The sequence below is a fragment of the Littorina saxatilis genome, unplaced genomic scaffold, assembly GCF_037325665.1.
Source record: "Littorina saxatilis isolate snail1 unplaced genomic scaffold, US_GU_Lsax_2.0 scaffold_741, whole genome shotgun sequence".
Lineage (NCBI taxonomy): Eukaryota > Metazoa > Mollusca > Gastropoda > Littorinimorpha > Littorinidae > Littorina > Littorina saxatilis.
Genome location: NW_027129115.1, coordinates 48,202 through 65,597, shown reverse-complemented (window position 1 = coordinate 65,597; position 17,396 = coordinate 48,202). Strand labels below are relative to the sequence as shown.

The window sequence follows — 17,396 nt, the reverse complement described above, 5'->3', positions numbered from 1 at the left end:
CTTCTTTCCATCCCCTTATTCGATGTGCTTGGTTTTGATGTGGTGTGTCAGCGTCCTCTGGTGTTTGTAAGTGCTACCACAATGTTCGCACATGTGATTTGTCGAATCAGCACCTATGAACAGTAAAGACAAAGGAAAAGATTAAACAAATTTAAAAGTACACGTTTGTGTTTGTGTGTGTGTGTGTGTGTGTGTGTGTGTGTGTGTGTGCTGCGACACTGAAACGGTACTTTAAAATCAAAGGGAGTATAATGTGGCATGTAACATGAAACAGACATTTCCATCAATATTTGCCTCATCAGTGTAATGTATTTATGGTTATAAATAGAAAATTAACAGGATCTGACAGTCTTTCTCATTCAAATTTTGTTTTAAATAGTAAATTAATTAATTAATTACAAGATAATAACATACACGTCTATATTAACATGAAACTTATAATACGTACTCTTTTTTTGGGGCGTCGACATACTTTTTGGTGGGGTTGTCTATGCTTGGCGCTGGTGGACAATATTCACTTTTTTGGCCAAAAACGCAAGTTTTGGCCAAAAAAGACGAAGATTTGGCAAAAAACCCCACACATTAGCTAAAACGGGAGATTTGGTCAAACTTCTGCCTTAAAAAGATTTGGCCAAAAAAAGATTTGGCCAAACAAAAAAGATTTGGCCAAATCTTCACTTTTTGGCCCAAAAAGTATAGTTTTGGCCAAAAACGCCAGTTTTGGCCAAATACGCCAGTTTTGGCCAAAAAGCAAAGTTTTGGCCCAAAAAGCAAAGTTTTGGCCAAAAAAGTATAGTTTTGGCCAAAAACGCCAGTTTGGGCCAAAAAAGCAAAGTTTTGGCCAAAAAAGTATAGTTTTGGCCAAAAACGCCAGTTTTGGCCAAAAACGCCAGTTTTGGCCAAAAAAGCAAAGTTTTGGCCAAAAAAGTATAGTTTTGGCGAAAAACGGCAGTTTGGGCCAAAAAGCAAAGTTTGGGCCAAACAAAGATTTGGCCAAAAAAGTGCATATTGTCCACCAGCGCCAGCAAATACAAACGATTTGGCCAAAAAAAGATTTGACCAAACAAAAACGATGTGGCCAAAAAAGTAAAGATTTGGCCAAATCTTTTTTGTTTGGCCAAATTTTTTTTGGCCAAATCTTTTTATGGCAGAAGTTTGACCAAATATCCCGATTTAGCTAACAAAAACAGTTTTGGCCAAAACTTTTACATAGAAAGTTTTGCCCCCAAAAAAGTTATAGCCAAATCTATTTTATTTGGCCAAATGTGTGGGTTTTTTGGCCAAATCTTTGTCTTTTTTGGCCAAAACTTGCGTTTTTGGCCAAAAAAGTGAATATTGTCCACCAGCGCCAAGCATAGACAACCCCACCAAAAAGTATGTCGACGCCCCCCAAAAAAGAGTACGTATTATAAGTTTCATGTTAATATAGACGTGTACGTTAATTAATTAATTTACTATTTAAAACAAAATTTGAATGAGAAAGACTGTCAGATCCTGTTAATTTTCTATTTATAACCATAAATACATTACACTGATGAGGCAAATATTGATGGAAATGTCTGTTTCATGTTACATGCCACATTATACTCCCTTTGATTTTAAAGTACCGTTTCAGTGTCGCAGCACACACACACACACACACACACACACACAAACGTGTACTTTTAAATTTGTTTAATCTTTTCCTTTGTCTTTACCGTTCATAGGTGCTGATTCGACAAATCACATGTGCGAACATTGTGGTAGCACTTACAAACACCAGAGGACGCTGACACACCACATCAAAACCAAGCACATCGAATAAGGGGATGGAAAGAAGTTTGCTTGCAGTCAGTGCACGAAAAGGTACTCCAGAGAAGTTGATCTGAATGCCCACAACAACAAAATCCACGTAGGGCAAAAAAACCCACACTTGTAAAAAATGTGGGAAAGGCTTTGCCTGCCATGGCGCTGCCTGCAAGTACTGTTTCCATGGTTCCTGCAAAATAGCTCCAAACCAATTAGAGGACATAAACATGAGTGTGCAGGGTCGGTGGTCAAACACAAACGGTGGGCAAACACGGCAGCTGCGGGGGCGAAACACGGCAGCTTCGGGGGGCAAACACAGAAGTTGTAGGATAATTCTCATTCTCCGAATGCTTTTCGCTGTCTGCAAGGTCCTAGAAGCTTGAAACTCGGCCTCAGTACTGCAGAAAGGTTCAGGTTTTTGTGGAACTGATGGCAGTTCTTCACATTAAAGGCACAGTAAGCCTCCCGTAAACCATCACAGAGCTCCCCGAGCGTCTAAATACAGTACAAGCATACTTCCATTTGAATGCTCAGCGAACGGGAACATCCTGGCTGCTTTCTGTCGAGCGTGATAAATTTTCAAAGAATTTATTTTCGTGGATGAGTCTTCTACGACATTGGCGCCTCGTTTTGGTGCTGGCTGTATACAATACCGGAAATCACGCCCGGAAGTACTTCGAAGTCAATACCAACATGGATGACAGTCAACAGTCGAACGCTGAAGAAGAAGATAAAATCATGGAAGCAGATAACCAACCATCTGTGATCCCTCGAAAGCGTAAGAGGGTGACAAACCCAAGGCACAACGTCTTGTCTGCATCGGAGAGAAAACGGAGACGCAACCAAAATCAGCGTGTCCAAAAGGCAAAAGTAATTAGTATCGGAAAACAGGTGAACAGATGTGAGATGGAAAGAGCTGAAGGAAAGCCTCGGTCTGACAAATCCTAGTTTGGCAGAACTCCTTCTCGACACGTACGTTGTTGTATTTTATACTCTTTGCTTTGTTTTCTTTTGCTTTTGTTTTGTTATTCATCCACGGGTATTTTTCTGATCATGCATGCATGCGTTTGGGATCGACAAGGGTAACCCAACAACGTAATTGCTCAGTCTGTGCACAGCCACATGCAATGATGCATTGTAAATTGAACCATTTCTGATCGCTGTGAAAACTACAGCCCTGAAAGTGGCGAGTAATTTACTCGCCATGGTGAGTAGAAACATGTAACTGGCGAGTAGAAATACTCATCTACTTGCCAAATGCCAGAAAAGTTACTGTAACAAATTGTTGGTTTGGCTATAGTAAAGTTTGCTGTCTGGCTAGTCTTAGTATTAGTAAAGTTTAAGAATCACTGGCCAAAGGCTAGTGTGCCATTATTTGGGACTTTCAGGCCTGAACTAGCAGTAGCATAAACAAAAACGTTAGCATAACTGCAATGTATAGAGGTTTTTTTGCATTCTTTTTGTTGCTAAAAATAGAAACAAATGTTCATTAGATTTAAAATTAATGTTCAAGCACTGTCTGCATCAGCAAACGCAAACACTATTCATTTACCATCTGCTGTTTACTGTTTCTGTTCAATATATATATATATATATATATATGCATTGTAATGGTTGTGTTTTTGTTTGTCAGTTATGAAACTACAAAGTCTTACAATACAAGTACAACTACAAAGATGTTACATACAGACCATGAAGCTGTACCACATGTACCTGTTTCTGTTCCAAGCAGGTAAGTAAACCAACTTCTAAGCACTAGCATTGAATTTTATTTGTTAAAAAAAAAGGTTCATATTTAGACTAAAATTTAAATTAAAAAGCATCCAATTCCAACTGTGAACAAGTATGAATGATTTCTGCTAAGTCTAGGGATAAGGAATATTCATATAATCCAGTTACAGTGTTAGGTTACCCTCATGGAAATTCGGGCTGCTTTCTTCCTGGGGAAAGCGAGCTGCCATACAATGATAAAGTCAAGGCACTACCCATTTATTTCCTGCATGTGTGTATTCATGTTTCCAAGCACTGAGACTTTCGCTGTGAATTTTGGTTCTTTATCGTGTGCATGCGCGTGAGCACATAGGGGTGCGCAGACACCAGGGAGAGTCTGCACAAAGTTGAAATAAATTCCTCAAAAAATGTGGGAATCGAACCCACACTGATAGCGATTTATAAGTAGTTGAAGTATTATTGAACGCAGCACCGCTACAGAAAGAGCTATTTCCCCACTACATACAAGTTGCGTCTAATGACAGTTGCCATGGTACCACCTGCTTCATTTTTTTAATTTTTAGCATTCCCTATATACAGGTTGTTTTAGAGTGACACAGTGCGTTGTATTTTACAGAGCTGCTTCCGAAAAAGAGCCCGTCCCAGGTACCTCAGGGGTACTTACTTCAACTCCAGCAACCACCACGCACTTATTTCACATGGGCCACCCAACACCTGGAATGTCAGAAATATCTGCAGCTGAATCTGAGAGGTATGAAGACTTAAGTTTTGAATCTAAAGGTGCAATAAATGTGAATTGAAAATTAAAAAATTAAAAATTGTGTGAGGAATTGGTATTGAACCATATAATTCTATGATCATGTACTTTACAGTTGTCAAGTTCATATTTTGTAGGTTGTGTCTTGTTGTTTTTTTACAGGATGTTTATTTGGCTTTTTTATGTTGATCACGTTTTTTGTTATTTTCAAAAAGTAAACATGCGAGTTATCTTGTCACTGACCTGTGTAAAGCTTAGTTTTGTTCCAATTTATTTCAGTGAAGGCCAGTTGTCTGGTGTTGAGAAAATTCTTACCACAGACAGTGAAGATCAGGTTGGCCCAAAGCAGGGGTAAGTCTCTTTCACTATTTGCTGTGAAATGGCTAACAAAATCATCTCTTTGTTGTGAAATTACTAACAGAATCATCAACTTCAAGCAGTAACAATACTATAAACATCTCTGCTTATCTTTCCTTTCCTCTCTTTTTGGTCACCCAAAATCCAAGGACGAAAGCCTGAATGTACATGTAGAGGAAAAGTGAAGATGTTTTATCAGTGTCAAATCAAAGGGAGCAGCTAGCTTCTCTTGCATGTGTAGCATTCCTTCCTATCATTGTGCTATTATGCTTTTTTATGCGGTGCAATTTTAGATCTGCTGCTGGTTTCCCACACACAAGTTATCACCACTGCAATGTAATCAATCAATCAATCAATGAGGCTTATATCGCGCATATTCCGTGGGTACAGTTCTAGGCGCTCTGCAGTGATGCCGTGTGAGATGAAATTTTATACGGCCAGTAATTGCAGCCATTTCGGCGCATATTTACCTTTCACGGCCTATTATTCCAAGTCACACGGGTATAGGTAGACGATTATTAACTGTGCCTAAGCAATTTTGCCAGGAAAGACCCTTTTGTCAATCATGGGATCTTTAACGTGCACACCCAATGTAGTGTACACGGGGGGGGGGGGGGGGGGGGGGGAGTTCGGACACCGAAGAGAGTCTGCACACAAAGTTGACTCTGAAATAAATTTCCGCCGAACCTGGGATCGAACTCACGCTGACAGCGGCCAACTGAATACAAATCCAGCGCGCTACCAACTGAGCTATATCCCCGCCCCATGTAAGACAGAGAGAGTGTGTGAAACTGCGAAAGAAAGAAAAGCAGAAGTGGCATTGTGTGAATCATCTATGTATCTGTCTTGCAGAGAACACATGTATGCACTGTCAGAGACATGTGTAGGGCCTTTTACTATTTAACAACGATACTCTTGTAAATTGTCGGAATGTGGTTTATGGTCATCTGCTCCATCACTGCTTTAGTTGTCTTGCAATAAAGAATGATCACTATTATTATAGTAATGATTTTAATTTTGGAAGTTGGTAGTCATAATTTTCATCAACATTTTTGCTGGGATTTGTCGAGTGAGCAGGCCTTTTGTCTTCTGTATCTCCTCCTCATAAGAAATAAAAGCCGAGCGCATCATTTACCATATCTTACTTCTCAATACACTGTAGCGGATAGGAGTGGTTCTGAAACCAGCTTTGTGATTGGCCAAACTTCTTACATTTGGACCATTGAACATGAGGCTCACAGTTATTTTTGCTCTTCCGTTTCCTGTGATTTTTAGCAGTGTGAAAAACAACTGAGCAGTATTTACAGAATGTGTGAGTGTTTTAACCAGGTTTATGATATTGATTGCATGCAAGTGCCTAGAATAGGTCTTCCTACGTTGTGTGCGGTTTGAGACAGAAACTGTTTACACTGCCATAGTGCTAAAGGCATTGCTTGGAGGTAGCAGTAAAATTAGACACAAGGTGTTTTTGCCCCAGCAGAGAGCAGGCAGAAACTCGAATTTTGCACTCTGGACCAGTCACAGGTCAGGGCTTGGTTCTGTGTGCTCAACAGCGAGCCCACACAGTGCACATTACCAACATTTATTTTTAGTCTGAGGCAGCGCGCTGTCGTCCCTTATCTGACCACTCGGTGCTGGGGCTAAGAAGTAAATGGCACGGTTTGCACAGCAGTGCATGCTGCCAAAGCAAGAAGCATCCATTCCATTTCTGTCTTCATTTTTTTCTCCCTGAGTATGTATATAATATTATGCCACTTTGGTCAACATCATACAAATGGTCATTTCTGAACCGATCCCTCCCATTTGTTGTGTGTTTTCATGCCAGTCATGGTCAGTTTCCATCACCACCTGACAAGCTGACATTTATGTCTGTTGAGTATGAGTAGCAGATATTGATCATGAAAGATTCTAAATGACGCTTCATCATGGACGACACAGTCCAACGTTAGATTGTATACTCCCCTTATTTCTTCGAAAGCCCACCTGGTGTGGTAGGATGATAGTGCTTCCACAGAAGTGATCTGGGTTCAGTTCCCAGTCAAGGAAATTTGCCTGTTTGTTTTGTTTCCTTTTTTCTTCTTGTTGTTTGTTTATGCATGTTCAGGCACTATTGCCATGATCATTATGGGTAGTAGTTTTGTGTGGTTTGGGAAGGTCTGAATGGAAGATTTCTATTTTTGTTTGTTTTGTTTCTCATCGTACATCTTCTTGTGCAAGTGGGTGGTATTTTCTGAGCCTGATATTTCATCACATAATTATTAATGATACATATCTGTTGCAGAGGTACTCCACCTACACAAACAAGGGCTGCGAGAGCGTTGAGACGGCCATCAGCATCATTCCTTGATCCGTTTAAGTAAGCTTTTTTTATTTTTGTTTTTGGCATCCACCAGGGCAATAACATTTTAAAAGTTATTTTGTGACATTAAGTAAGAAAGAAAGGTAAGTGTGTGCGATGATACTAGAAAACCGTAAGGTAGTTAGATTGTACAAACATTGTCCTTTCTATGCCTGGAAAGTAATATCTGTGCTTGTGCTAGGATAAACTTTTCATCCTTTTACACTGTTTGCAGCTTGACTTCTATTGACATCACCCTGCAGTCTGAGTCAGACTGTGAAGAGACAGCGGATCCTGATGATCCAGAGTATGAACCAAGCTGCTATCTGGAAGCCATTCTGTAAGTTGTTGAAAGTCTTGTTCATAAGTTTTAAATTCATCGTTGGTATGGAAGTGCTATCATTGTTTTATTTTTCTGTATCCAAGGTCTTTTTGGTTGTTGCTTAGACTACTGTATTGTCTGTTCGAGGGACCAATATAGGACGTTTTAAATCTTCTTCTTGTCGTTTGCCTAGGACGTTTTAAATTATTTAAAAATAAACAAATGATATTTTGGTATGTATTTAAGAACAAAAGTTGTTATAGGCAAGTAGTACTATTTTGTGTGAAAAGTACTAGTTTGTATCTATTGTGGTGGAACCGGCACGGTTGGCCTAGTGGTAAGGCGTCCGCCCCGTGATCGGGAGGTCGTGGGTTCGAACCCCGGCCGGGTCATACCTAAGACTTTAAAATTGGCAATCTAGTGGCTGCTCCGCCTGGCGTCTGGCATTATGGGGTTAGTGCTAGGACTGGTTGGTCCGGTATCAGAATAATGTGACTGGGTGAGACATGAAGCCTGTGCTGCGACTTCTGTCTTGTGTGTGGCGCACGTTAAATGTCAAAGCAGCACCGCCCTGATATGGCCCTTCGTGGTCGGCTGGGCATTAAGCAAACAAACAAACAAACAAATATCTATTGTGGTTTAAGCCCTGTACACGTGAAATTGTCCGAAATTGAAAGAAAAATTATCACATGTATACCCCAAAAGAGCCCCACGCTTTACCTCAAAGTCTAATACTCGGATGAGACGAAAAACCGAGGTCCCTTCGTGTACACTACATTGGGGTGTGCACGTTAAAGATCCCACGATTGACAAAAGGGTCTTTCCTGAGAAAATTGTATAGGCATAGATAAAAATGTCCACCAAATACCCGTTTGACTTGGAATAATAGGCCGTGAAAGGTGAATGTTCGCCTAATAGGCTTGAAGTTTGCTGGTCGATGTGAATACGTTATATATTGTGTGTAAAAAATGTCTGTTTGTCTATCTGTAAAAAATTCCATTTCAAACGGCATGTAGAGCGCGGAGAGCACAGTTAATTGTGGTTCGCGCTATATAAGCTCTTCATAATAAATAAATAATATATTCATTTGAACTCTCGTGTTTGTATTTTTTTTTTAGATTTAACTTTTACGCTCAAAGGAATGCAATGTTACAGAATTGGTGTGAAAAACGTGCTCACGCGGCACACCTGGCTGGCTTAGGTCAGCGTTATGCGTCACTGAGGCTCATTCGGGGTTAATATTTACCCACTTTTGGTCACATCGCTGAAAATGTTACCAGAGTACAACAAAAACTATTGACTCTAGTCCTTAACCCTTTTCAGACAAGATAGTACTAATCGTCCTCAACAACTTTTATTTGTAGACACTATGCAAAAGTTTATTGGATTTTTTAAAAATGATTTAAAACGTCCTCTGCTGGTCACCCGGACGGACTATATCTATTCATTATAAATTGTCCCACTTTATAGTGTCCTGGTCAATTTCAAAGTGTTATAGGTTTCTTCTCTTTCACGCGAGCAGTGTTGATCTGAAAGAACATAGGCAACAGCAGGATGTTGTGAATTTGACAAAAAATACAAAATCGATAATAAAGATGGCTAAATATTTTAGTCGCTTCTTTTCTAAGTTGACTCATGATGTTACGTCTCACTGGCACCGCACGCTACTTTTCCTGCACGTCATGCGCTGTGATTGTCAGACTGGTTTAATATAGATTAATTGTTATTGATATACAGAAGTAGGCCAACCGAATCCGTGAAGACTAGCTGTCCAGCACAGTGCCTTCAACATTGCAGCTGTCTACCGTTGACGTTGTAGCTTGAATAAATCTAAAACACATTACAGTGCAGAGACACACATATACAGTGGAATCCCCATTTTAAGACCTCAAAAAATCTGAAAAAATCAGGTCTTAAAAAGGATGGAGTCTTAAAATGGGGGAAGATTTACAGAGGTTATGAAGAGGAAAGCTGAGAAAACAGGGTCCTAAATTGGGGGGGGTCTTAAAAGGGGGGTTCCACTGTATACACTTTTGAATGCATTTTTTTATGGCCATCCCTTTATGTGCTTTGGTGACACTGTTTTCACTTATTTCAGCCCAGAGGAAGTACAGAAAGAGGCAACAGAGGTGAGCTTCGAAGAGATGTTTTTGGAGAACTGAAGCAAGAGGACCCTCAGGAAGAAGAAGAGGAGGAAGGCTTCATTGGGAGAGGAATCCACCTGGTACATGAGCTGGAATGCGAAAAGGTGGCAAGCTCTCCCATGGCCCTTTGCTCCGTTGAGCAGGTCAAGCAGTTGGCCCTGACCTCCATCACCACCTGCATAGCTGACAGTGACAAGTGTGGCAAACCAGTCACACTTGAGCACAGTTTTGTGGGCTCTGCTTTGTACGTCAAATGGGTAAGACTGGATCACAAGATATATAATTCACAATAAATAGACCCTTTTTAGTTGACAGCACTGAGTAGTAAGAGAATCAGCATCTGAACAGCTGAATTTTGATTGATTAAGGATACAAAAGAATGCACTAAGTTAGCCATTATTTGTGACAGTCATGGTCATGTCCATAAAAAACAAACTCATGAAAACTCTCTGGTTCCAATGAAAATCTTACGATCCTGTTTTTTTCTGACAGGTATGCGATAGTGGTCATGTGAGCAACACCTGGTGCTCCCAGCCCATTCTCAACAGGCGCCTTCACAGCGGGGACTTCCGTTTGGCAATGGCAATAGTGACATCGGGCAACAATTTTGGCAAAATCGAAATGCTGGGGAAGCACCTGAACTTGAAGATGCTCTCAAGGACGTCCTTCTTCCAGATTCAGGGCCATTACATTGTTCCAACGATCGATGATTTCTGGAAGGATCACCAGACCAGGGTCCTGGACTCAATTAGAAACAAGGAGATAGTTGTTTTGGGTAATTCATTGATTTGATCTGTGTGTGATTTTTCTTCTTTGGAAGCTACTTGCATTCTTGCAAAATGGCAGAAAGAATAATGGCCAGTGTTGTCACGCATGAAAATGTAATGTGATTCCAAACCCACCCTTCTTCCCTTGACAATTTTTTTTATCCTGTCTGAAAGAGTGAAAGTCCAAGCCAGCCGCAATGCATTGATGATCAGGCCGTTACCACTCCTTGAAAAATAGTTGCATGCAAGTAAGTTTCTTGGTCTTTTGCAGGAGATGGCCGCAATGACTCGCCTGGGTACTGTGCCCAGTACTGCACATACACTTTGATGGACAGTGAAACCAAAAAAATCCTGACCATCAAAACTGTCGACAAGAGGGAGACGGACGGAAAGTCGCCACGAATGGAGACAGAGGGCTTCCGCAGGGCAATGAGTGACCTCCTGCAGAAGGGCATCAATGTGAAGGAGGTGGTCACAGATGCACACACAGGCATTGGAGCTGTGATGAGTGAGTATGCAATAATGGCAAAAGCTTTAAAAAGAGTTTTGTTGTTGGGTTTTTTAACATCTGTCAGGTTGTTATCAGAAGAAAACATTTTTTTGACAAGTAATGGTTTTTATTTTTTAAAGTACACATACATTGTTGTGTGAGCTTACATTTGCACTAAATTAGTTCAGTTCCAAGTGTTGTTATACAATTAAAACACAAAGTAACGACACTGTTGCTTATATTTCAGAGGGCACATATCCTGCTTTGAGTCATTCGCACGACATCTGGCATGCTGCGAAGAACCTGAGCAAGAAACTAACAAAGGTATATTGTCATATGGTGACAAGGTTTCTTTCTTTACTTTACTTTCTTTATTTGGTTTTTAACGTCGTTTTCAACCATTCAAGGTTATATCGCGACGGGGGTGACAAGGTTGATTTAAATTGTTTTGTTTATGGCAAGTAATAAGCTGATAATTTAGTGTTTATTCATGAAAGCTTTTCACATTTTACCTGACGGACAACATAAGTGAGTGATGCTGCGTCAAAACTGTTCTAATTGAGGAGAATTTAGATTATGTCATACGATGTTTGATCCAAATCAGACTTATAAAAGAAGCGTCTATAACTGTTTCATGTCCTAGTGTTTCTGTTAGAATAGAAGTAAGTAACAGACACAATGGGACCCCTTTTAAGACCTTCAACAATCTGAGAAAATTGTGTCTTAAAGTTAAAATGTTGGTGAATTTACAGAGGTTATGAACAGACATTCTGGAAAAGTAAGGTCTTAACAGGGGAGGTCTAAAATTGGGAGGTCAAAAGGGTGTTTCATGATCATTATTTCCTTGAATGAAGGCAAGTGCAACCTTCCCATATACTGCAAAGACCTTAGCAGCTTTACCTGAGGCAAATGACCCAGTGGGTAATAACAAAGAGATTCCAAAAATCAAACCAAGCAAGATGGAAGCATTATTATAACTTATATGACAGTGTTAAATGCAATAATCTCACCTTCAGTGTTCTATCTTCCAACAATATGGAAAAGACACCATGTTGGTAAACTTTATTTTGCATTGGAAGGGCAGTAATACTGAGATGGTTATTGTTGTAAAATTGAATAGATTAGGAAAGGTATGTAAAGTAGCTGTATGCATAATGCACAATTTGCTTCTGTATTTTAGCTTGGAAGCCTAAGGAAACATGCTGCTCTACAGAAGTGGACGAAAGACATCGTGAATCATTTTTGGTTCACCTGCCGAACAGCTACAGACCACAGGCAGTTTGTGGTATGTTTTTTTTAATGCTATGCATGTACTTTAAATGTTAAAAAGTTGACCTCCATGGCCAACAAACAGCTGTCACCCCATGCACTTAATTATATAATTGCCATATAAAATGTGCTGACTTTTGGGGGTAAATTTCAGATAAGGAAACAAGGAAGATATATGAAATCCGTTCGTGTAACAAGGCATAGAAAAACTAATTGCTCTGGATACAAACTGAGGGGGGTTGTTGTCAATATGTAACTAAACCACATATTTCAGCCTTCAGTTTATCGATTATGTAAGTCCTAGTAGCAAGGTTGTTTGAGTATGTATCTTTTTTTTTTAAACTTGTGTACAGGAGCTCCTTCGCTGTGTTTTGCACCACATCACAGGAGACCATGAGTGGGCCCTTGGATGCTGCCAGCATGGTGAGCTGTCTGACAGTGACAGAAACAAACCTTGGCTGGACGCCAGAGAGGACAGCGATACCATCAAGGAACTGGCTAACATTCTCCTGCACCCTCGCCTTCTCAGTAAAGTGAAACACTACTTGAACTTCCGGTGAGTTGTTTTCGTTTAAGGTGGGATCTTTTTATTACATTTAGTCTAGTTTGGACAAAATATTTTTCATGTAGACGATTTTTGGATAACCAGAATTTGGCTATTGACTGGGAATCGAGAAGAGGGTGATAGTATTTGCATTAACATGTGGTTTGTCCGTGTGTAAAGAATAAACCTGGGCTATCAAGTTATTAAAAACAGCATCAGAACACAGATAAAGTGAGCATAGCATGTTCAGTTTGGTATGGTAACAATACTGATAGCAGTAGTATGAACTTAGACCCATGATATCTGATATCTGTGCATTATGACAACACAGGAGCACAGCTGACCTGGAGGTGTTTCACCAGCACATACTCATGTATTGTGCCAAGAGGTATGCTTACACGCCTCCAGTGTACAGGATCAGGAATGTCCTTGCTGCTCTGGACCACAACTTCCATTTGGGGAGGAGTGTGAAAACAATACCAGATGGACAAATCCAGTAAGATATATATTAAAATGGTGTTGTTTTGTCATTATTTTGCTGTTTTTATGTTGTTTCAATTGTTTGTTTCTTGTTACGGGTTATTGTGTTCTTGGTTACTTCAGCACACATACCAACATACACTGTCCACATCAATAGACACAAACAAGCTGATGGTATCCCTTTTTATTCCCTTTTTTCTGCATGAAAAGAAATCATAGAAATTGCAATCACATTACATTTGTTCATAACATAAAACATCAAATTATGAAGAGAAAACTATTCAAAACAGTCAGAGAAAAAAGACACATCAATTATGTTTCCAGGTACATTTCACACAGGGTAGGCAACTATGTGAGCAATAGTGTGGAACGTGGGTTAGAACTATTATGTAAACTGCAGTAAAGCTGCAGTAAACCAAAAGTATCTTTTATACAAATTCTCTACACTCCTTTTTTTGTTCTTCAAAGTACTAACACGAGACTTTAGTGTGGGGTTGCTAAGACTGAGAACTGTGTTACAAAAAACTAAAAAGGTATGTTGCCATAACGTTGTTATTGAGAAAAAATATATGTTACAATCACGAATATATTGACCCAGCGTGTAAAGTGATTGTTGTGTAAGGCTTGCTTTGGTCAATATATCCTCACATTTTTTTTATTGGTAGGTACCACCGTTGCTTCAATAAAAAAAGTGGACGGTGGACTGTGTTCCCTGTGAAAGAGGAAAAAGACTACAGCTACCTAAAAGACCTGACCCTCCAGGCTCTTCTCAAGCGCATGCAGGACAGACGCGGAATGAAGAGGAGCAGAGACCTGGAGGATGCTGATCCCCGCCGCATTGCCCGAACCATCATGGGTCAGGCTCCGCCCCCAACTGCTCAGCTGGCAGCTGAGCAGGTGTCCAGATTTTCTGGCACACCAGCTTTTTCTTCAAACTAGACTTGCAACCCTCTTAGCTAACCAGTTTTTAGAAAGTTCTGACCAAACATTATTAATACCTCAGAGCTGAAAGAACAAAACAGAATTTGTATTCTTCCAATTGTTTACAGCATGTGTTTTGTGAAAAATAAATATCTGCTGCAATCCACTCATTACTTCTTTGTTTACCCGACTTTCCCATTTTTGGAAGGCTTTATCCCAGGTCATTTTGCCTGTGTAATCTTAGATTCAGGATCTTTAAAATTGACCTCAGATATTTTTGTTAGGCTATATATTCCAAGGTGTTAAAACCCTTACAGAATGGACACCATAACTTAATCCACAACGTGTACCATAATTATAGCATAAAAAACCTAAAAAAACCCAGATTTTCTTGCATTCAGCCGAATAGAAAATGAGTGTTTGGTTAGTTTTTTTTATTTAAACAAAAAGACATCATAAGATCAGAACATAATTATAATCAGTGTAATCAACATGTATAATTTCTATACCACAGTGATTTTAGGTAGTGCTAGAAACAAAAAATCAGTCCACAAAAACTTATGTCGTAATGAATATAATACAACGCTAACAATCTCTAAATCAACTTGTTGGACGACCAACAGTCATTTCGTACACCAAATAACCCAGTACTGTCGTTTCCCCAACTAAAATGTTTGTACTTGTAGTTTCTTGAGACAACATGATTTTGCCAACATCATCTTGCTCTCTGTAATATTAATTGTTCCATCTTTCATGCTCTATAATTCTTTTAGATAATGCCAACTCTACAAACAACGGGCTAAAACAAGCGCCAAGTATCATGTTTTTGTGGCGTACGGAACGCGTTTGAAAGTGGAAGCAAAAATGTATCCGGGTAATAGGTTAGCTCTGTCAAGGGAATAATGGGAAGGTGATGGCTGGTTAGAGATATTGTGGGTATTTTCCAAGCTTGTATACACAATCATTGCTCTTTTGCCCGCCAAAGCAGCTTTTGAATGGGCAAAACAGGGTGTTCATAAGTTGCACTTGAACACAAAATGCAGAAAAACAAACACGTTTCGGTTTCGCATCCGTTGATAATGCCATACTATTTGAGTTTTCTCTTATTTTGTTGTTGTTGCTGATCAATATTCAATTTCATTTGTTGTGGGTGCGGCACAGAGCTGTGTGATACTGTGTTTGGCAGAGGACGGCTCAAAAAAGATGTTCTGTAGGGCAGACAGATCTTGATGATTTTTGACATAAATATTTACGGTACGAAGAATTTTGGTCCCCGTTAAACAATTAGCGGTCCATTGGAAAGGCATAGTAATTACTCACTAGTATCTTCTGCAATTTTAACCCCAGGTTTCTTGGCCTTGTAGACTTTTTGTAAATCTGACTTTTTGTACTTTGAAGAAAGTATCTACAGCATTTGATTTGAGCACCATTAAAAAAAATTACAAACGAAGTGTTTGCAACAAAAACGTAATTTTTAGATTAGGTGACTCAAATAAAAAAATTTACAAGTACACGTACACAATTATGTGACAAATTTAACCATAATTTCAAGATAAAAGTTTTCTTTTTTTTTCTTCTCAAAAATACCCTTCAGCCCCCATTTTTGGCCTTGTACTGTTCACTGCCACAGACAGATACAAGGAAAAGATGACACATTTGACATGTTATAAATACTGGATGGCTTTAACCATGTTTAATCGCCAAAACGGTCTGGTTTAAATCCGGTGTATTGGCCCCATGCATCTGGAAATTTATCCCTGATCTTCCAAACGCAACACGATGGTATAACACGTCTCTGTCCCGCACCAAGCCTCCCATGGACCCACAATATAAACTGGCGATATGCTGCATGCCTATTGGCTCTGTTGTTGTCGTCTGCCTCGTCATCTGCCCGTATCATGTCCTGGCGATACTTTCTGGTCAGGCTCAGGACAGCTTCATCCAGAATAAGAACCTCAAAATCCTGTTATAGAAAGAAATATGCATTTGTTGTTGTACATAGAAACCGTGGTTTCACATCTGCCATATACTTTTCCTTTCTTCTTTTCATATTGAAAAGTATGTGTGGTATGTAATCTCACTGATGGTTTTAACTTTTTTCAGTAAAGAAATTGAGTTTATGTATGTGTTTTATATGTTCTGCATACAGGATTGTTAGAATTTCCATGTGTTTGCTCTCTAAACACATATATATTAAAACCATTTAAAGTTGCTTTTTTTGTTTTCTCCTTCCTTTTCCTCACAAGTGTCTGTTTCTGGATGAATGTTTATGCAGGGGGCATTGTATATTTCAAGCTTGGGAAAAAAGAGGAAACCAAAATTAGATTGAGAGAAAACATAGTATTATCCATCTGAAGGCTTGTCACATTTTGAGTATACTGGAGACTCACTCCATTTTAAGACCCTGTTTTCTCCGATATTGTTTTCATAACTTCTGTAAATTTACAACAATTTTAAGAGTAAGACTCCCTCCTTTTTAAGATCTGAATTTCTTAGACTTTGTGAGGTCTGAAAATGTGGGTTCCACTGTACCTGCATCAAATGGATAGTATGGAAAGTGCTACAAACACAAACATACAACTGACTTACGGCCAAGAGTGTGAGGCATGTTGCCTTACGGCAACATACTTCTTCAATCGTTTTTCGCATTATGCGGCACTTGCCACAGATGCACCAGTCAGGCACTCCCTCTCCAGCAGGTGGGGGGTGACCATGGTCTGGTCTGTCCGGGGCTGGCTCCAGAACGTCGAAGACCAAGCTGGGGTACTTCTCCAGCATGGTCACAAACAGCTCTCGCAGACGCTGCTCGCTAACAGTTTCAATCATTGTCTGCAACAGTAAATAAGAGAGAAGACAAATGTCATATCATATTTACAATCTCCATGGGTCGGGCTGAAAAAAAGTAACACAACACTAACACTTCAGTAAACAACACCATGTTCCAAATCACATAAGAAACAAAAGAGGTTTGCACTCACTCTCATTCTAGAACGTCTGTCACGAATGACAGTAAGCGCACTTGTAACGGCCAACTGTCCCCTGGAACCGCATAGTTCGTCCCCTCCCTCTCGTTGGAGGTGTTCCCCTCGCTGGAGGGGTTCCTGACAGCGACACATCACTGAGGGGGTACACCCGTGTTGGTGAGCCACTACTGGCTGTAGAGACATCCGCATCAACCTGAAATTGATTTCTTATTATATAATTATCAAATACTACTGAACTCAAACTAACACTTCATGTGTACACACACAGAACACACACACAGAACACACACACAAAATAATTTCGGATGGGAAAATCCTGTTCACAATGACATTTATAAAACAGCAGAGCAAACGCCCTTGAGCAAACCAACCAACTGTGGTTAGTGACTTGCTAACGAATTTACAGTGAGGATGATTTTAATATACTGAACACCTAGTGACCTACCCCTCGGCGAAATCTCAAACAAAAAACCACTGGGACATGAGCTATGACTCGCTTTCAGA

At 39.8% G+C, this 17,396-nt stretch overlaps 2 protein-coding genes across 2 annotated transcripts; both read left to right on the top strand.

The window, feature by feature from the left end:
- The first annotated feature begins 2,040 nt into the window (after positions 1-2,040).
- LOC138957390 (uncharacterized) lies at positions 2,041-9,532 on the top strand. Its single transcript, XM_070328511.1, has 7 exons — positions 2,041-2,760; positions 3,422-3,520; positions 4,136-4,270; positions 4,556-4,627; positions 6,915-6,989; positions 7,207-7,311; positions 9,392-9,532. Exons 2-7 carry the CDS (start codon positions 3,465-3,467, stop codon positions 9,453-9,455), a joined length of 507 nt encoding a protein of 168 aa, XP_070184612.1. The 5' UTR covers positions 2,041-2,760; positions 3,422-3,464; the 3' UTR covers positions 9,456-9,532.
- On the top strand, positions 9,411-16,120 carry LOC138957389 (uncharacterized). Its single transcript, XM_070328510.1, has 8 exons — positions 9,411-9,694; positions 9,930-10,212; positions 10,476-10,712; positions 10,942-11,018; positions 11,875-11,979; positions 12,317-12,519; positions 12,839-13,003; positions 13,653-16,120. Exons 1-8 carry the CDS (start codon positions 9,557-9,559, stop codon positions 13,924-13,926), a joined length of 1,482 nt encoding a protein of 493 aa, XP_070184611.1. The 5' UTR covers positions 9,411-9,556; the 3' UTR covers positions 13,927-16,120.
- Positions 16,121-17,396: the final 1,276 nt, after the last annotated feature.